The sequence below is a fragment of the Lutjanus erythropterus genome, chromosome 3, assembly GCF_056507025.1.
Source record: "Lutjanus erythropterus isolate fLutEry1 chromosome 3, fLutEry1.hap2, whole genome shotgun sequence".
NCBI classification, from domain to species: Eukaryota; Metazoa; Chordata; class Actinopteri; order Lutjaniformes; family Lutjanidae; genus Lutjanus; species Lutjanus erythropterus.
In genome coordinates, this window is record NC_139319.1 from 38,687,981 (window position 1) to 38,708,730 (window position 20,750).

At 39.4% G+C, this 20,750-nt stretch overlaps 1 protein-coding gene and 1 non-coding gene across 2 annotated transcripts in view; both read right to left on the bottom strand.

Annotated features, from left to right (window-relative positions):
• The window catches only part of cplx2a (complexin 2a), a 33,466-nt gene extending 28,390 nt beyond the window's left edge, over window positions 1-5,076 (bottom strand). The window contains exons 1-2 of the mRNA XM_084716104.1: window positions 4,829-5,076; window positions 1,723-1,807 (exon numbers count right to left, since the gene is read on the bottom strand). Of these exons, the coding sequence (XP_084572230.1) occupies window positions 1,723-1,753 (31 nt within the window). The 5' untranslated portion in view covers window positions 1,754-1,807; window positions 4,829-5,076. The remainder of the gene's footprint in view (window positions 1-1,722; window positions 1,808-4,828) is intronic.
• A 9,035-nt stretch (window positions 5,077-14,111) lies between these two features.
• trnar-ccg (transfer RNA arginine (anticodon CCG)) lies at window positions 14,112-14,184 on the bottom strand. The gene has a single exon. It is a non-coding gene; the product is annotated as a tRNA-Arg (tRNA).
• Window positions 14,185-20,750: the final 6,566 nt, after the last annotated feature.

Sequence of the window (20,750 nt, forward strand, 5' to 3'; positions counted from 1 at the left end):
CCTCTTCAAATTCCACTGAGTAAACTCAAAAATGCATGAAGATCAGGCTAAAAATAAAAGCTGCTGTCGTCCTGAGAAGGTGACAGTTTGGACATACAAGGTTTTCACTCTTGTTGGCTGCTTTATTAGTGTATCAGTAGATCTGCTGCTGCTGCTGCTGCTGTCCCATGTCATCTGCAGCAGTCCTAGCCTCAAGTACAAAGATCTGTAGAGCTGCAATGATTAGTCGATGAATTGATTATCCTATAGGGCTGCAACTATCGATTATTTTCATATTTGATTAATTGTTAAGTTAATGATTGTTGATTAATATCCTGATTATTTTCACAATTGTTTAGTTTATGGAATATGAAAAAAGTAAAAAAAAAAAAAAAATGCTCATCATAATTTTCCAAAGCTCAAAGTGAGGTCTTCAGACTGCTTCTTTGTCCAACCAACACTCCAAAATCCCCAAACTCTTTATTTATTACCATAAATGACAAAGAAAAGCAGCAGGGCCTGACATTTAAGTGGATGGTTCACCCCATAATAAAAACCAAAATAAAATCCCTTGACCTGTAGAGTTATTTAATCATCTATATTTTCTTTGGTGTGAGTTGCACAGTTTAGGAGATATCATATGTTGAGACATCTGCTTCCCTCTAATATAACAGGACTAAATGCTTGTAAATTACATTTGAAAAATTCAAAACCAGCATCTCTTTCCAGAAATCATGTCACCCAAGATAATCCACAGACCTTGTTGTGAGCAGTTTCATGTAGGAACTACTTTCTTCCTGTGGTAGAGTCTACCAGAACTACTTTCTTTTCTACCAGAAAGAAAGTAGTAGTAGTAAAGTAAAGCAAGGTAATGTATTTAAATGTCTTGTTTTGTTAGTCTAAACCCCAAAGATATGCAGTTTAGTATGATAACTATCACAGAAAAGTGGGAAACATCCAAAGTTGAGAGAATGAAAGGGACATTTTTGTCATCTTTGCATGAAAAATTACTATAACTGTACTATCAAAATAGTTTAATAACTGTTGAGCCCTGTTTTCTTCTAGAAAGAAGGTAGTTCTTATATGGCACTGTTGGCCAGGGGAAAAATATGTACTTTTTAATTTTGAGGTGTACTGTCCCTTTAAATGTGTAGCTTTGATGCTTTTCTTTGTCATTTATGACAGAAAATGTAATGAAATGTTGGTTGGCCAAAAGGAGTAATTTGAAGACATCACTTTGGGCTCTGGGAGATTGTTTTTTTTTTGGACATTTTGTAGACTAAACAATTAATTGATCAATCCTGAAAATAATCAAGGGATTAATGATAATGAAAATAAAAAATAACAGTTGCAGCTGCAGAGATTTCACACACTTTTAGGGAATCATGGGCCGCAAAGACACTTTTTCTCCAAAAGCAGTCTGGCATTGTCAAGGACTTGACCAAAAGGGTGTCATTTTTTTTTTTTTTTTTAAGATGCTGTGCCCCGGGAGGCTTTTAAAAGATGGATGCAGTAAAGAGGGAGAGAGAGAGCAAGAGAGAATGAGAGAGAAAGAGAGGGGGGTGGGGCAGCTGATGTTTGAAGTCCGGAGTTTGGTGCAGGATGGATTATCTCAGCCCAGTATCCCATTAACCAGCGGGCCAGTACTAGTATAGTACTGCTGCCACTGCTGCCGAACAGCCCTTTAAATCCTTTACACTGCAGTGCCGTTAAATCAACCTCCAGTCCAGCAGAACTACTCACCTCCCAGCGCAGCTTTCATTACAAAATTCATGATGAAGCAGTTCTGTGTTCTCTTCCTTCAGTGGTCACGTTATCGGGGACAGACCTGCAGCCGGGGGGACAGAATACACAAGGTATGATTGCGTGAATACCACTGTTAGGACATGCAGTTTCACTCCAGTGGTTTGCAAGAGTTTGATGGGATGGGGGAGGATGATGATGATGATGATGATGAGGCTCAATGCAGGAAAAAAAAAATGGCCTCTAGACGGAGATGCTTGCTTGGCAAAGGACCTCCAAAAGCTAACAAATAAAAGCTCTCTAATCACTTTAATTCACCTCCTAACAGTATGAATTTACACCTTAAACTGCCTCAAAATGTGTCAACGCTTCTCCAAGGAAGGCAAAGTCTGATTAAACTGGGTTAACGTGGCTTTACCCTCCCATACAACACTGTGTCCTGAGGTTTGCCGAGGCACCTGCGCCCTCGATTTACGACCAGTGCTCCATCTTGTGTGGATTTATGCTGACGCTCCCCGGCTGCCTGTGATGTATCCTCGTGGAAAAAGCTCCCAGAATTGAAAAAAAAAGAAATAAAAAAATAAAAAAAACAAAGATGGGGTCAAAGATGAGCAAGTGGAAGCATGATTTTGTGTCAGTGCACGGTCCTTAGAGAGCATCACGTTGTCAGTATCACATGACTAAGGAATAAAAGACTTTTTAAAGATGCTTTCCTACAAGGTCTTAAGCTGCATTGTGGCATTTTATTCCCTATGATATGACTGTAATAATCCCATGGTAGAAATGTCTGTTTGATGTGTTTTGCACTTCTATTAAGAGTGTCATATGTATAACTGCATGTTTCTCACTCCCAGGATGTCAAATGCCGATATTTTGGGTTGGTAAAGTGTCCCGAGCACATCAAAATCATGAGAAAATAAGGCAATACATGCAGAGTGGAGGGTCTCTGCAGATACGGACACACTATACAGTCTATACATTCCTAGTTTTTAAAGGAAATGTTGCATATTATGCCTTTAAAATGCTTTTCCACAGTCTTACACTGCATCTATTGTTCTCATTTGTAAGTTTATTGAGGATTATAGCATTTTATTCCCGATGTTATGCTATGATAATCCCACCATATCATTGTTATGACTGTATGATGGGTTCTATATGTCTATGACATGTATTAAAGGTAGAATCAGAAGAATTTGACCCAGCTATTCATAAACGCACCAGAAAAAAAGTCAATTCTCATTCCCATTCCGTCAAATACCCACATTGTGGGTTCGTAAAGTGTCCCACGCACCGCAAAATGCTAATAAAATAAGGACATACAGACAGAGGGCAGGTCTCTGCAGATACAGACACCGCTACACACTTCTAGTCAGACATAGGTGATGATTGAAAAGCATTACGTTTATAGTTTTTACAGGAAATGTTGCATATTCTGCCTTTAAACACTTTTCTACAGTCTTACACTGCATGTATTGTTGTTTGTGAGTTCAGTAAGCATTATGGTGTCTTATCGCTTTGATGTAATTGCTTGGTGTGTTTTGTACGTCTATGAAAAGTGTCATATGTGTAACTGTATGTTAAGTCTGTGTGCAAATCTCTTGAACAGGACTGCAAAATTAATTTCAGTGTATACTGACAGTAAAGTTGTATCAGTATATCTTATAGTATTTGTCTTGGGATTTAAAGGCACAATGTGCAACATTTTCCTTTAAAAAAACAACAACAACAACAACGTTTAGACTCATATAAACATAAGCTCTAAATCATCACGTATGACCCGATGAAGTGTGTGGTCATGTCTGTATCTGCAGAGACCCTAACCCTTTAGCTGTATTTCCATATTTTCTCATTATTTTGCAGTGGTGGGGACATTTGACCAACCTGAAATGTGGGTCCTAGGAATGAAAATTGACTTTTTTTTCTGGTGCATTTATGAACAGCTGGGACAAATCCGACTGGTTCTACCTTTCAACGTACAGATAAAACCCAAAACGTAAAACATTTTTCCAGTGCGCTTATGAGGAGCTTGGACAAATCCTACTGTTTCTACCTTTAAAGTGACCCAGGACAGCTAACAAAATTATTATTTAATTATTTAATAATTATTATTTATAATAACCTTGTAAGAAAATTGCCGGTCTTTTTATATTGCTGCTGGGACTTTGTGTCTGAGTTATTTATAATTATATACTTTATTATATACATTAATACTTTTATTTATATATTTTACTCCTCTAAAAATCTCTAATGTTGTCATATTTTTTCCTATTATATCTATGTTAGTTATCAGTTATACTTTTTTTTTTTTTTTTACAATTTTGTTAATGGCATAACCTCACTGGCAGTTCTGCTGCATTTGACAGCACCATCCCTCTGACATTGCAGTGCAGGCTAGCAAGGGAAAAAACCCTCCTAAAAACTTGCTGCACTCATTTTAGGACACTTTTATTCACGTATGTCACCATTGTAAAAATCTCCCATGTTGTCATTATAATGTTTCTACGATATTTATGGGAGTTGCAGAGCTCAAGAATGAGTTTACAGCGACCTTATCGTACTTTTTTTTTTTCAATCTTTTTACGACATGTCCTCACTGCTAATTTCGCTGCATTTTACAGCAGCATCCCTCTGCAATTGCAGTGCAGGCTAGCAAAGGTAAAAAATCCTCTTAAAAAAAACTTGCTGCACTCATTTTTGCGTCTCTGTTTCGTCCCGGGGTCATTCTCATTCGCTCAAAGTCGAATCTGCGGCATGCAGCTGTGCGTCTTTAAATCATTTCCTGGTTTTCTTCTTCTTCTCTTTTTTTTCCTCCATCATCTGCAGCAGCAGCGGCAGCACTAGTTTCTCCTCGCATGAACCCTTTTACAGTGTTAACTCGCAGCTCCTGGTGCGGTAGTGCAGCATTTTGGGCACAATTACAGCACAGTACAGCGTTGTGCTCCCTGTCAAATTACTGCACCCAGCAGCTCGGACACGGCTCTACGCTACATGCACCGCAGGCTGCGTCTGGAAGCGCGTGGAAGCATCAGCATCTTCCACCATCCGGTCCCGTACAGTACAGTACAGCACAGCCACACACAACCAGCCCCCCTGTCCCTGCCTTTACCTTGTTTCTGATCCTCCTCCAAGTCTTTGTCCCTCCCGGAGAAAGAGGCTCTCGTCGCAGTGCCGTAACCGCGCTCCCTGTCCTCGGAAACAAATCACAAGTTGAGCGTCTTGTTAACGGAGGGGATTGTGTCTCACGCTGCGGCTCTCAGTTCGCACACATGCCGGTTGTGTCAGAGTCAGTGAGGCTGCAGCGGAGGAGGAAGAGGAGTCTGTATTCCTGCAGGACGAGATGAGAGCATGCAGAGGGAGAGGAGAGGAGAGAGGGAGGGAGAGGAGGGAGCACACCAATATCAACCAAGTGGAGGTCCTGTTTCCTTTAATTAGTATTTTAACAGAGAATAAACAATCAAAAGTACTTGTTTCAAGTATATCCTACTCATACAACTGCTTGGAATAACATGACAACATGTAAGATTAAGATTTTATCAACATTTTCATAAGATGTGCCTTCATGCCCCCACAGCTCTTAATTCATTAGTTCTTGCTTCATTAAATTTGTACTGCACTCTTTAAGCCTCTGGAAATGTGGCTTTAAACAGTAAAAAATATACACGACATCAAAGTTTAGTTTCTCTTTAAAGGGACAGTTCACCCAAAATGCATATTCATCCACTGGCTTGTATGGCTATTTATCCCTCAAGATAGCTTCGATGTGAGTTGCCAAGTTCTGAAGATATCAGCTGTGAGGATGTCCGCCTTCGCTCAAATATAATGGGACTAAATGGCACTCAGCTTGTGGTGCTCAAAGCGCCACAAAAATACATTTGGAAAATTCAAAACCAGCGTCTCTTTCCAGAAATCATGACCCAGTTCAAGATAATCCACAGACTTTATTGTGAGCAGTTTCATGTAGGAACTATTTTCTTTCTATAGTAGAATCTACCTGAACTACTTTCTTTCTGCAGAAAAACAAAAGTAGTTCCTACATGAACTGTCCATTTTGTAACTATAAAGACTATGGTTTCTGAACAAAAAAACTAGTTTTTAAAAAAATGGCACAGTTTAGTATTTAGACCATTTCTCAAAACTGTGGGCGTGACAGATCACATTTTGATTGACAGCTCTTTCAGGAGTCCAACACAGAAGCTAAGCGATGTCCTACTGTGGACCACTGTTGCCGGGGTCAACAGCAAAACAAATTTTAGCCACCTTAAAGTTGAAATCTGTAATATATTTATTGTTATAAATCATAAATGACCACGATATGTCATCAGAGATTAAAGAAACATGCTAAGCTGAATACTCACTTCTCTGACATCAATACTCCCTTGAAATTTCTTTCTTCCAGGCTGAAATGACTTTTTGTGAGCCTGTTTCACGTTAATTCGAGTTCAAAGTATTGCTGAATGTTTGCAAACATGTCTGTTTATGTGTCGTGGAAAATCATTAATAATCTTGTAGAAGGTGTAGATGTTTGTAATGGTTAAATTGAGCAATATGTTAATGGAGTCTTGCAGGCAGTGGGACAGGCAGTCACCTAACATAGTGTCCAGATTGTAATTTGTGGGACTTATACAGTTTTGGGGGACATGCCTCTGGGACGGCACCGAGCCAAGTTCCCAGTCCATGCAGAAATTGTGTATAATTTCAGTCCTACATAGTTCTCAGTCTTGTCACCTTTTCAGAACTATGTCTTCAACAATATGTTGAGAAGAAAAACTCCCATTGTCCTTTCCAAGGACTTTGAATAGGATTTCAACCTATTTACCATCTGGCTCCAACTCCCTGTTTGCACTGTATAATGCCAAACTCAAGGCTTCAAAGCAGTAGTCCACAAACCAGGTTGGTTGATTCACACTTGGGCAAAAAACAAACATTAAGCATTAGCGGTAAGTTGGAAGTGTGTTTTTGACCACTTGACAAACCCAAGTCTTATGACTCTCCTTTTAGCTCGGTTTTGTTCTCCTCCACCAATTCCTGCAGGAAATATCTGGCTCTGTAGCTGCTAAATGTTCACCGGATAGTCACTGACTGTATCTGTCTGCTTTTTGGTGTTCAGCACGTAGTGTTCAGTCGGTTTAGGTTTGAAAGTTGAAGGTTGAAGACAATGCTGAGACTGAACCAGAACAGGACAGTTGCAAGTTTCTGTAAAACCAAAACAAAAACTTGAAAGATGCTAATATGCTCTGAGAGAAACTGCTGAGTTGAGTGATGAATCTTGTTTGTTTGTCCCTACAATAACTTTCACATTACATGCAACTATTTGATCCATTGTTAATGTAAAATTATCAATTAGAGAAATCAGTGGTTACTGCTATTTTTACCTTTATTTTGTTCCACTTCTTTATTCAGCCCATACTTTTCTGTTTTGCTTTATGCATAGATAAAACAAGGATACCTGGATGATTATGTCAGGCAACAGCATTTGGTTCACTGACAGATCATCATCTCTAATCTTAAACCCTCTTTCCAAAATCAAAAGTGACAATGACAAGACTGAAAGAGTTATAATAACACGAGGCTCTGGAGGACAGTGTTCAGGTTTCTGGCTGTTAAAATCAGGCCCTTTAGATATTTGAAACCTTTTTATTTCTGCTGGCAAACCAAAGATCTGCTGTGGTGTAATGTCAGCTGTCGCAACAGTCCCTTGAAAATATTTTCTTGGCAGGCTGGAAAAGACTCTGCAGCAGCACATAATGTGATGCAACACTGACAGAAGCCAGTATTACTTTCCCGTCAATGGATGTATGAACCTGTTGACAGTATATCTTATTTCTGTTGTTATTTTCAGCTTTTGGCTTTATTTTTGCAGTTTAGTCATATTACAATGTTACAAGAGAATTGCTGGGATCTATGTGGAATGTGATGACACTGCTAGAAATCCAGTGGGGTGGATAACAGCAATCAGGTGTGAAATGAACATGATATGACATGAACTATCCACTTAATTTTGGTTCCCTGCAAGGATGAACAGTTCTAACACACATTTTGGTGCATTGTTTTACAAGAAAATAATTGGTGTAGATGCCATGATTACCTTACTACTATCTCCAGATCTGAACTATAATGATGGGGAAAAAAACAACCAGAATGCTCACAGTGTGGCGGATCTGGCTGTCACAATCTTGCCAGTGCACTCCAGAAAACTGAGCAAAGAAGTGCGGCTGAGGTGGAGCTGAATGAAGTGGCTATCTGGCGGCTAGCCAACTGTCACAGTACCCACTTATAATTCAAAGTGTCCACACCCTTACTTGACCCTTCCTAAGTCCCACCCCTTTTGGAACTTAAGTCAACTTTCTGCTTTCCTTTGAAAGGAGGAAGTTGATGTGCTATGTGCTAGTTGTTGTGAAAGCAACATACATTGTATGGTGGAGCTGGGTAGCATTTAAAAAGATACAATACCAGTTCCCTTAAAGTGATATCAGTACCAATTACATACTTAATTCAATCCTTTTGACTGAACTGCGAATTCAGTCAAATACAACATGGTCGCCTTCACCACTGCAGACTACATTTAGCTGCTAGCTGTAACTGCAGCAGTGGGCAAATCACATGTTACATTAAATCAAATCAAATAGCTTATTTCTTTCCAGATTTGGGTATAAAAAGGATTGAATGCAGGAACTGTTTGACTGGAGAGGTTTCCATACTGCTTCATACTGGGTCATTTCAGTCGATGCCTTGAAGGTAATGAGTACGGATAACCAGCCCTGTTGTATAGACACATCTAATGTTAGCAAAATGCAAGCTTACTAGCTAGCTAATCTATATTGATCATTAACTAGCTAGTTACTTGTACATCGGATAGCTAATGTTAGCAAAATGCTAGCTAACTAGCAAGCTAAATAGCTAGTTTCTACTGATCATTAGCTTGCCAATTACTTCACCATCTGATAGCTAATATTAGCAAATACTAGCCAACTAGCTAGTTTACTTGCTTTTGAAGTAAGCCCCAAGTGGTCATTTGAGGAACTGAGGTTTTTGCCACTTCCACATTGGCTTCATTTTCAGCCCCAAAGGTTACCTCTATGGCAACATTCAGTTTCCTAGTTTTATATCCAGCAAGAAAAACAGATAGAGGACAAATAGAACTGACACACCTAACCTTAACCTAACCTCATTTCTGAGGCTCGACTGAACCTTCAGCTCTAAAATAAGCCATTCCTGCCCCTGCAAGCGCTTATAATGTCCTTGCTTTTTTACCTCATAGTAATGTTTTTACACTTCACACACATGGTGAGGCCGACAGGCAGAGAGCACAGTGGAGACCAAGGGGAGCTTAAATTGCTGCATCTCCCATCAATTAATCAAGACACTGGAGGCTGTGTCCAGTCAACACACTCTGGCACAAGCATCCATCACCTTGTTTATAGCCTAGAAATGCTTGGGAACAACAGCAGCGTGCGTGCACATGCACAGCCGGACACACTCGTTATTGTCCTCCGACTGTCCACCATCACTACAGTACAGTTTTGTTTATTATTTTATCTGTATGATTTATAGTCTTTTGGTTTTAAGGACAGTAGTTGCCTGTTTTTGCTCTTGACCTGAATCCACTGTACTATTGTTTCAAGAGTGAGTGTGACAAAAAGTATTCTCTTCTAACTGTGGAGGTTCACACCTCTCTTTCTCACAACATCATGCACAATAAACTCATGAACACCCTAGGAAGCGCTTGAATAAGATTGTTGGAATTCTACAGATTGTTGCATAAAACCTTGGCTAAGATTTCCCATAGATTGTCATCTAAGTTTGCCTTAGGGAAAAATGAGTTGCATAAAATCACCGTAAGGATTTCCTTAGTAAGCTGTAAGGGAAAATCCTTTAATCTCTAATTGTTTACTCTTAGCTACTTAAGTATTCCTACATGCATTGCTGCAAGGTCCTTAGTCACCATTTTGCTCAGAAAATGTTGAGGGACCCATAACAGTCTTTTAAAAGTGAAATAATTCATGGAACAGAAGACATTGGTTGACTTTATGGTCACTGAAGAGCAAGAGGAGATAAGAAGACACACCAACCCATCGGAGGAGGTGTTTCTAGAGCAGGAGGAGGGGGCGCTGGCCAACCCTGAAATCTGCTTGGCCAACCCAAATGCCCCATTATTACCCCATTATTCTCAAGTATGATTGGTTATATGTCCAGTGAGAGTTGGGACCTTAGTTTGAACCAGCTGTTTGATGAGTACTTTTAAATGTGTGTTGTTTTCTTTTGTATGTAGCCTCCTTTGGTGGAGTGTGGAGTAGTTTTATGAGTGGGAGTATGAGTACGTGAGGACAGTATCGGACCAATACCTGAAGCTGGTATAGCCTAGTTGTGATTGAATTATCATTTAAATACAAAATTTAAACACAGTAATGTAATAAACTGTATGATAGTGTAATGTTAGTAATTAAACTGTCAAGTAACATTAAAGAACGATGTAAGTAAAGGATTATTATGTAACTGAAATTATAATTTGCTGTATATTTAAAGTAAAGGACCATCCACACCAACAACTATAACTATAACCATAACTGTAGCTATAGCTATCACTACAACTATAACCATACCTTGAATGAGTCCACACCTCAATTATAAAGTTGTGGTCAAGACTCCACCATTCACTTGTGTTAGAACAATTCTGTAATGCAGAACCAAATAAATAAGATACAGTCATAGTTACAGTCCTTCGTGCAGGAGACAACCTACAAGGCTTTATGAAACACTCCTTAGTGAACCCCTCAGTTTAGGGAAATATTTTGTTTAAGGCAAAGTTTGAAACTTGAGGTGGTTTATGCAACCAGGCTCTGCAGTGTTGTAAACTATTATGACTTTTAACAACATTTCCCTTTTTTTCTGTGAACAGTTTGCACTTTTAATAGCACAATGTTCAAACAGCCAGGTGGTAATCTGGCACCCCGTGCTGTTCTGTCTCTTTGTGTTGTGTGATCCGATTTCATTGTTGTATGTTCAATCTTTGCTAGTCTCACAACAGGAGTTCAAAACTTTGTATTTTACTTAATGCACCACATGTCAGCATGTGGTCTCTTTCCAGGTAATGAGTCACTAGGAGTATGTGCCAAAACAGACAAAGTTACCTATCTATGCCTGATGCTACTGGAATGGACACACTGTGAATATACTGATGCTGTGGCAACCTATGAAACACACAAACAATTGCAGTGACTGTCATTTGAAAACTGCATTAGCATTTTATACCAAAATATGTATGGCAGAGCTCCACAGGGACTGCATGCCATTCAAAAAAGGGCAAATTAGCATAGCACTGCTGTCACATGAAAACACAGCTGCTGTGCTGTTTTTCTTGCTCTCTTCAAATTTCCACTTAATTATTTTGAACATTTTCATGTAAAACATCTTCTCAAGCATATTTGAAAACTGTATTTTACAAAAAGGATGAAGATTTTGGAGCTGAAAACTGTATGGTGGGCAGTGGTGCACCTTTCACATATTGTAAATTGTGCCAAAAAACTGTACCGCTGTGTGAGCATAATCACTTACTTTGGTCTGAAAGAGAGAGTTTGTCCCAAAATCAAAAAATGCATATTTTCCTCTTAACCATAGTGCTATTTATCTATCTAGTTTGTTTTGATGTGAGCTGTGTTTTGTCAGCTATAGAGATGTCTTGCCCTTTTACTATAACCTCAAACTGAATATAAATTGCACTCAGCTTGTGGTGCTCAAAGCACCAAAAAGAAAAAAAACAACAAAAAAATACTCAACAGTAGAAATCATGACCCAGTTACTCAAGCTAATCCACAGACCTTGTTGTGACCATATCATGTAGGAAATATTTTCATGCTACCATACCACACCTGCCAACTGTATTACTGTGCAGCAGTAAACATACATCTTCTCATGGAAGAGAGCTCAACTAAGGACAAAATGTGGCAAAGTGCATCATGACTTTTGCCTCGCTGGTGCCCCTCCAAATACAGCTGGTGCCCTTTTTTTCGTCCCTGCCCCTCAGACAGCTTGAGTCCACCACTGCTCATGACAAAGGTATTTCTAGTTCACCCATTCTGTATTTGTGCATCACCACCATGGAAATACTTACCTGCATCTGATCTGCTGAAGCCGTTGCCCCGGGACAAAAAGGAGCTGATATTGAAATACAGCCCACTATTGGATGCTGAACTTCTGCCTGTCGGTGCTGCTGCAGTCAAATGAAAGGTGGATTATGTCACAGGACAGCCATTTCTGGAGGCAGGATGTGGCAAAAGAGGCAGCGATTTAGGCGTCTGCATCAGTAGATCCTCGCTGAATGGCCCTTTGAAATCCTTTCAAGATCTTTTTGAATGCATTCATTTATAGTTACCTGCCATTAGTAGCATGGCACCAGACCCATTTTCTGAATAGGAACCTGGATGCTTGTATTTTCTGACATATTTGAGCTATTATTAATCTTTTTCATCTTATCTTCCCATAAACAGAGCATTCAAAGAGTCTAAAATGTGGCTCATGCATGTTTCATCATTGCAGTCTCTCATTTAGCAGTCACCTCTGTACATAAAGGACAGTTTTGCTGACAAGGAGAAAGCCACTCCACCTCATGGTCCCTATACCCCCTCTGATTCATGGTGTATCAACTACTGAGGCACGCCAGAGGATATATAAGGAACATGTATCAAATCCCATTTATTGTGATATAATATGCAAGCCAGCAAAATGTCAGCTGAATGCCACGAGGACGCAGTCACTTTGAAGTACACTGATTTACCTCGAGAAAGATTATTCGGAGGATGAACCATGTGTGCAGTGGCAGCCAAAAACATCCTTTGAGGTCTGATGCGTGGAGGGACCTTTAATCATACATGCATTAACACCCCAGCTGTCTGACACGCACTTAGGACCAGAGAGAGAGAGACCAAAACTTTTGGGATGAAAGCAGTGACTGCTTTAACATGAAGCCTGTTGCATTGTGTGAATACCTAAATTTTAATAAAGAACTGTCATTTTAAAGGTTAAATATTGTCCTGTAAACGGTCCATCCAATTACTTTCCCTGCTCTTTTTATATGCATTCTTGCTCATGTGGCATTTAGTAGTGTCTGTTAACTTATATATGTTTATATGTTGTCTGATAATTGCGGCATGAAGGGGATATGTTTTTCAGTGGAAAACAGTAAACTGATAATACTGCCACACATGCAAAGTAGTTAATCTTTTCCAAAAATTGGTTTGTGTTGAAGTGCTGGATTTGGCCCTGCACATAAGAGAATCCCACCTTAAAAGGGCTTGTATGACGTATTTTTCCATAGTCAGAGTATTGCCTACAGTAAGATGGTCAACATGGCCCCAGTTTGGAGGAGGAGCAGGAGTTCTGGAATAAGAAGCAATGTATTGCTGTGAACATGGTCAGCAGCATGTCATATTTTAGTTAAAAATATATCAGTTTAAATGGACAGTTCACCCCCAATACAAAAAAAAAACATGCTGTGGCATACTCTGGCCTGTAGTGCTCTTTATCCATCTTTATCCATCTCTTTTGTTTTGCGTGGCAGAGCTTTAGAGATATTAGCTGAGATTTCTGCCTTCTCTCCAATATAATGAGACTAAATAGAACAAGTCAAGTGGCACTGAAAACAACAAAACAATACATTTGAAAAACTCAATACCAGTGTCTCTTTCCAATTCTCAATTTAATCCACAGACCTTGTTGTGAGCAGTTTCATGTTTTTCAAATGTATTTATTTGGCTCTTTGAGGCAGCAGCTGACTAGCAGCTCTAGTGTTGTGCAAGATAAAACGATTTTTCCAATGAAGTCTGATGGGTTTGGAGAGAGTGATATTTGGCTCATATAGCTCATATAGCGTTGGTTTCCTGCTGTAAAAGATAAAGCGGTGAAATTATTCTAAATATACCCATCTCACTGAGGTGAAGGCATCTCCTGCACTTGGTAATGAGCTGCATCAGCTTCTGATTTGGAAATGTCTATTTGTGATTTGTGTGAATAGCATTTTTTTCCATGTGCATAGTGTCCGTTAACATTCATTGTCCCTCATAAATAAATAAATACTTTTATATATGCATTGCTGCAGTGCACTGTAGGTGATACACGTCACTCTTACCTTGCTCCCTCAGTCCTCCGAGGGTCAATCTCACCAAGTTCTCTTCGGTTGTACAGACAAATGGAACGACACTTATGATGGCGGTGGGGATTCTAGTGAGGGCATGTGAACAACTAATGAGACACAGCCCCCCGACTATTGATAAATATCTCATACACATCACTTCAAAACAGGTGAAGTACCCATTTAAGCCGTTCAAGATACACATTTTCCTTGTCCAACTTCACCTTGGCATGGTCATGTCTTGATCATGTGCTTTACACAAATGCAACCCAGGTGGGACTCGAACCCACAATCCCCAGCTCCGGAGGCTGATGCCTTATCCATTAGGCCACTGGGTCTGAAAGTCCTGCACTTGTATGTCCATTCATCACCTATAAAACCTCAGATAATGTCCACTGCACTATTTAATGTTTTCCTGATGCTTGTGTTGTATTTTTCACATAATGACACATTTTGTGCAAAGATTATTGGCTTTATGAGACACCATTTTAATTCTCGATAACTGACGAGGTCTGTCCCTCAGATGAACCCTCCTACAGCTAGACTGGATGAACACACTGCATTGATCTTCGCTCCTTAGCCTGTGAAGACAATTTTCACCAGTGTCCTTTAGCAAAGCTGACACCATCCTTGCTAAACCATAATACGTCCCTGCTCTCACCCTATCCCCTTGCAGACCCAAGCAAGTTTTTACAGCTACTGTCCTAAAATAGCACAAAGGATCATCTCATGTGTGTTGTTAAAGGTACCTGTAATGATCTGCATGGTGATAAAGGGCCGCCGTGATCCACTTCCCACTTCTCTGAAAAATCAAAAGCAGCTTTTGAGGTTCTCAGTCTGAAACTGAGACTTAACACACACATTTTCAAAAATATGTGGTGTGATGATATATAAGTAATATTATTTGATCTTTAGCAGTGTTGGGAGGGTTACTTAAAAATGTATTCTGATACAATTACTAATTAGCTGTTAAAAATGTCATTAATGAACTAATGAAAGTATCACAATATTAAAGTAACATAACTTGACTACTATCTGTTACTTTCAGATGACCTCCATACCAAATATGAGGAAATAGTTTATATATTGTTTTATTATTATTGTTTTATAGTTGTTGTTAGGTTTAGTAAGGTTTGTCCAGCTATAACTTCCTTTGTTATGTGTGAATGTTCATGTAGATTAATAGCAGTAATTATTCACATTTAAATATTCAATGTTAGCTATGCTATTCACACGTCACACTCAAATGTCAGGTGAACAGTCATAAACTTATTCTAGGGTTTATGTTTTTACCCACAGACCATCCTGGAATCACCACCTACAGTCCCAAAATATTTCTCAGTAGTAGTAATATTGACTGTGTAGCTAGCTAACTTGATTGCTGTGTAGCTAAAGTAAGCAGTTTTTCTAGCTAACATTAGTTTTTGTTCTGTGTAGCTAAAATTAGTGGCATAGATGTATTATAATGAATACAGCACACAAAGATGGCACCCATTCAGTCCACTGAAAATTGCTCACCTGGTGCGTAAGGCAAAAAGTTTCCTAGTCTAGTTGGGTTTACTTCCTGGTCATATGTCCCACTGAATATGCACAATAGTGTTTCCCCCTTTGCCCGAGTTCCTGCTCGGCCCATGACGTCACAGATTTTTAAATCCCTTTTCTTGGCTTGAGGAAAGTTTTGCAAATATAAAACCTCCATGGATCAAAAATTCATTATAGAAGAAGCCATGGTAGCTTATGAGGAAAATGCTTTTTGGGCCGGTGGGGAATTTTTAATATAGCTAACATTAGCCATTGTTCAGTGTAGCTAGTGGATGGTTTTACCTATAAATGTTTCTTTAAATTAGGTGTCAAGTTCTTGCATTATCACAGTATTTTCACAACTGGACGCAAGGACTAGCACTAGTATTTTAAAATTGGAATAATAATGCCAATAATCCCCATTTTTACTTGATTTATCTATAGTATAATTTCGTCTCAATTTTTTGCAACTGCAATAGAATACAGTTACCCTTTTGTATCTTAATTACATAATCCTGTTATATGTAATCCATTGCTCTCCAAGCTTGGTCTTAAGTGACTGCATGACTATAAAATTTCAAACCTCTCTGTGCACAGGCGCCATATTCATATTTCACTGTACAGATTACAATATTAATGATTTCATTATCCCTTCTTCTTTATGCTCATGCTTTTAGGGCACATTGCCGCCAACGTTTCCCCTATACTGTAGTTGGACATATTCCTCCATGTGAAGGGCACAGTGGCCTCTGTCAGGCTGGTCTGTGAAGTCAGAGGGGAGGAGTCGTTAGCTTTGTATATTAGTCTGCTGTCCATCATCCTGCTGCACTCTGAGGTCCCGAGAGACACTGAAAGAGGGAAAAAGGAGGAGGCAAAGGCAGGGAGAAGGAGGAGGGATTGCATGTAATTCTGTGTGTGTGTGTGTGTGTGTGTGTGTGTGTGTGTGTGTGTGTGTGTGTGTGTGTGTGAGTCCATCAACCCGTAGAGGACCTCTGAAGTCCTAGACAGAGGGAGGTGTGTACTGCTGCAATGCGTAAAGACATCACAGCTTCACGGCTTCATGCAGTGAGTAGTCTGACTGACTGAAAGGCTGAATGACTGACTGTTTGACTGACTGACTCGGGGATTTACAATATGTGATGTAACAGCTTTATGAACTGAGCAGCTCGCAGAATACCTGAATACCTTGCTGACTTTATAGGCTTCTCAGGTAAGTCCCACATCTAACCGCCACAGGTGACGCCATGGTGCAGGTCCACAAGACAATTAACAGCTGACAAATAAAACTACACAACAACCAGACCTGGAGAAGAGACAAGAATTAGGAAGTGACCTCAGCAGTGCTCTATTTAATACCGAACCATCTGATGAGAATGATTTATATCCACATTTATGTTATTTTATCTTTAGCGTTACAGTATATTTTTTAGTCCTGATTCCTTCACCTCAAAGTAATTCAAGTAAGTGTAACTGACCTGTTCTATTTCCTGCTTCTTTTTGCTCTGCGCTCCAATAACATTTGAGCAAGTTTGGTAACCATAAGAAACACAGTCAAATTTATCCTTTCCTGTTTCCTGTACATATTTGCTGTGTCCTGGGCTTGATGTTTCTGAGAACTAACTCATCTTATCATTATGCAGGATTTCCCAAGAAAACAATGCATAGAGTAGATGCATCTTGCAACTCACAGATCCAAACTACTTCTTCTACCTTTGGGTTTGCTAGTGTTAAGTAAAATGCTCGCTAACTAGAAAGCTAACAATTGATGCAGATTAACTAGCTAGTTAGCTAGCATTTTGCTAATGTTAGCTATCAGATGTAGCTCAATGGAGATGTTGATGGAGTCCAGACAGCTTTGTGGTTTCAGGTGTGGACACCACCATCCAGTTTAGTTACAATTTTTAAACTAATATTTTTATAGTTGTAGTAGATGGCCCTTTAGGGAGGAATGTCTCAGATGTGAAAAATATTTTCTGTTATCTCAACATTTTATCAGTTTGTACACAGAAATGAGAAATAACATTCCAACATTGAGAAATGTCGGTGGTGTCCCTAAAACAAAATTCAAAATTCAGTGGAGTGAAAGTTTCGGCTTGTGGACATTTTTGCATGGCTTTCTTTTAATGATATTGTTTCTGCATTTTTGTCTTTGAAATAGTTTAATACATCCAAGGTCTATAGATATATAGATTCTCATAAGTGCTCAATCCAATATTAAGATAAATTAATTTATGTATTTGTTATTTATTTATTTAACGGAGACAGACCACTTTAATGAACATCTGTTTATGATAGATGATGTAAATATGGCTGAGTTAGCAAGAATGCTAATTTACATCTTTAGTCTTTAAGGCAGGTAACAGAAAAATAACAACATTAAGAGGCCAGGACACTGCAACACATGAAAAACATTACAGGTTTTCACTTAAGCGTGACATCATAGGTAGCCATATTGTGGTGTCAAGAGATCACTTGCTCCCTGAGGTCCAACAGCAGGCCGAAGAGGTGGTGAAGGAAACAGCTCAGTGTGACGACTGGAAACACTCCAGAGTGAAGAGACGACGCTCGCTTGTGTTTAAAACACACACAAGTGTTACTGTATGTGCTCAACTGGATTTCCTCACATGGCCCTGATTAAGTGGGACAAAAGGAAAGGAAGGATGCAGCTTAGGGACGGTCACAGTGCAGCAGGTATCACTGTGCCGTCTGTCGATGGAAAAACAGGACCAGGACCAGACTTCTCTATAGTAAATGCAGGTGCTCTGGACTCACAGCGGAGTGTGTGTCCTCACCGTGCCCCCGGAGGTCCGGTCACTGGACTGTACTGTCCACACACGTTGACTGCAGGGCGTGAGCAGTGCAAATTCTCTCTCTCTGCCTCCGCTTCTCGTCTGTATCTTCCCCCTGTACCTGTCTGAAATAGGAATAAAATACTGCAGGAGGCTGGGCCCCCCACTCTCCTCTACAAAAACACTTGGAAAGCATCCAGAGCGGAGCGCATCGTGCCCTAGAAAGCTAGTGCAGTAGAACTGTCACGGAGCAATGCAGGGAAGAGAGGAACGTGACAGGACGGTGGGAGCTGGATTCACGCCCACCACACAGACAAATACGAGCATGAAGGTAGTGCAGTGGACAGAAACAGCACAGATTTTAGATTTCTCTGAGTAGATTTAAGATACAGTGTTTGTACAAAACCTGTGATAAGCTTTTTAGCTCTGACATAGTGTTATGCAGATGGGACTGTCCTGCCCTCGTAACCCAAAGTAGTTAAAAACAGGCAACAGTGACGAAAACAGAATTTACTCTTCTATACCCATCTGAAGGACGACTAAAGAATCATTGCTAGTACCTCAATGCACTTACTTCCTTGAATATAACTCTAATAATTCTTTTATACTTCATGGCATCTTTTATTGGAAACAGTAAAATATATATAGAGAGAGTGAAAAATAGATGAGAACGTGATTCACATCGTCAGTAGTTTGCCACTTTATCTTATCAACTTTAACCATCTTAAAGGACCAGTGTGCAGGATTTAGTGGCATAGAGCATAGAACTTGCAGATTGCAAGCACTTCCCCTCACCCTCCCCTTCCAAGCATGTAGCAGAACCTACAATGTTAATGTTGTCAGAAATTTTGATTTAGCTTTAGTCATAATCTTTTGACTAAAATGCCATTTAGGTTTAGTCATTTTTAGCCATTTGAAGTGTTTAAGTTGTAGACTAGTTTTAGTCGGTTATATATCATTTCACTAACAAGATCACACCATAAATTCAGCATGAAAGTATTTTACTTGGAACAGTAAAGGGAATCGGGAAGGATGGGATGTGATTGGGGATACCATCGTCCCCCCACCCACCTTCTCTGGTCCTCTCGGGTCTCAGCGACATAGCATAGTGATGTGCAACTTCACTATGTTATGCATGCTTCGTATGTTCACTACATCCAGTGAACTCTTTTACCAAACTAATGCAAGCTTAATTGACTCGTTAACGTCTCAGAAAACACACTTCATTTAAACTTGTAAATGTCAAACTCACCAAAACAGTCAAAGTTTGCAGATTTTTTTTAAGGACTCTAGGGACCACCACAGAACATGGGCTGAGCAATTAGCTCTCAATGCGTGCTTTGTGCAGTCACACCTGTACCTGTACTGTAGAGCTGTTCACTTGAGATTGCATCATACAAGATGCATGTTATTAATACCAGGTGTAAACAGGCTCTTAGTAGATGTGTGATTTTTATGTATTCTTAAAATGTCAAACTAAACTAAAAACTATAAAGTAGTGTTAGCTAGATAACTAGCGTTTGCTTGCTGATTTTGTTTTACCTTATTTTTGTGGTATTCAGTTAATATTTTTGATTTGTCTGATATACTTTTACTACCTTTCGTTAGTTTTGGGGCTCCATAGTTGTGGTCTGATGACTACACTATAACAAATGAACCAAATAGCATTCAAATGTTTCTCTAGAATTTCCAAACTCATTATACTATATAGTCCTGGGGAAAACATCTGTTAACCTGTAACATTAACATTAAATATATTACATTTCTGCTCCTTTCATCCATCGAATGTCTCACATTAAAGCTACTACAACATGTTTTTAACTGGTTATGAAACAGTTTCAAATTAGTACTGATGTTTCTATATAAATTAACAAGACCATTTATGCAAAGACTGGTTATTTCTGTATTCTTGCTGGCTGTCACCAGGTCTGATTCTCCTTGAAATTATTCATTCTCTACAAGTAAATAGCAAAGGTTTTGCATTATTTTGAACTCCACATGAAACTTTGTTGCCTTCTTGGCTAGGTCACCACTGAAAAAGAGATTTTTATGTATTTTAACAGTTTTTTTAACCTGGTTAATTTTTTTTTTTTTATCATTGTACTTGTTATCACTGATTGGACTTATTAATACTCAGAAGACAGCAACAACTAGCGTTCTAAAGTGTAAACTACATTTTTATTGCCTTGGGCTACACAGGATTTGGAAGAAGCTACAATGCCTGTATGTTTTCATTGCAGGACGTAGTCACATCCTAGACCTATCATAGAATTAGACAGGTTGTTACTGCTCAGTTACTTGCAGCCTTGCAGCAAAAAATTCCCCACCGACCCAAAATGCATTTTCCCCATAAGTCACCACTACAAAAGGGATGTCTGTAAAACTTCTGACGGGACACCTTGAACTGCAGTCAAGGTCAGTTATGACTCTTTCTATTATGTAATGTCTATGAGCAGAGTGGGAACTCGAAGGTGACGGCAAGGGGGGAAACACTACTGCATGTATTCAGTGGGCCATATAACTAGAAAGTAAACCAGGAAGATAGAAAACTATTTCAGCTCATGTGCTAGGCAAGAAATTCTCACTGGACTGGA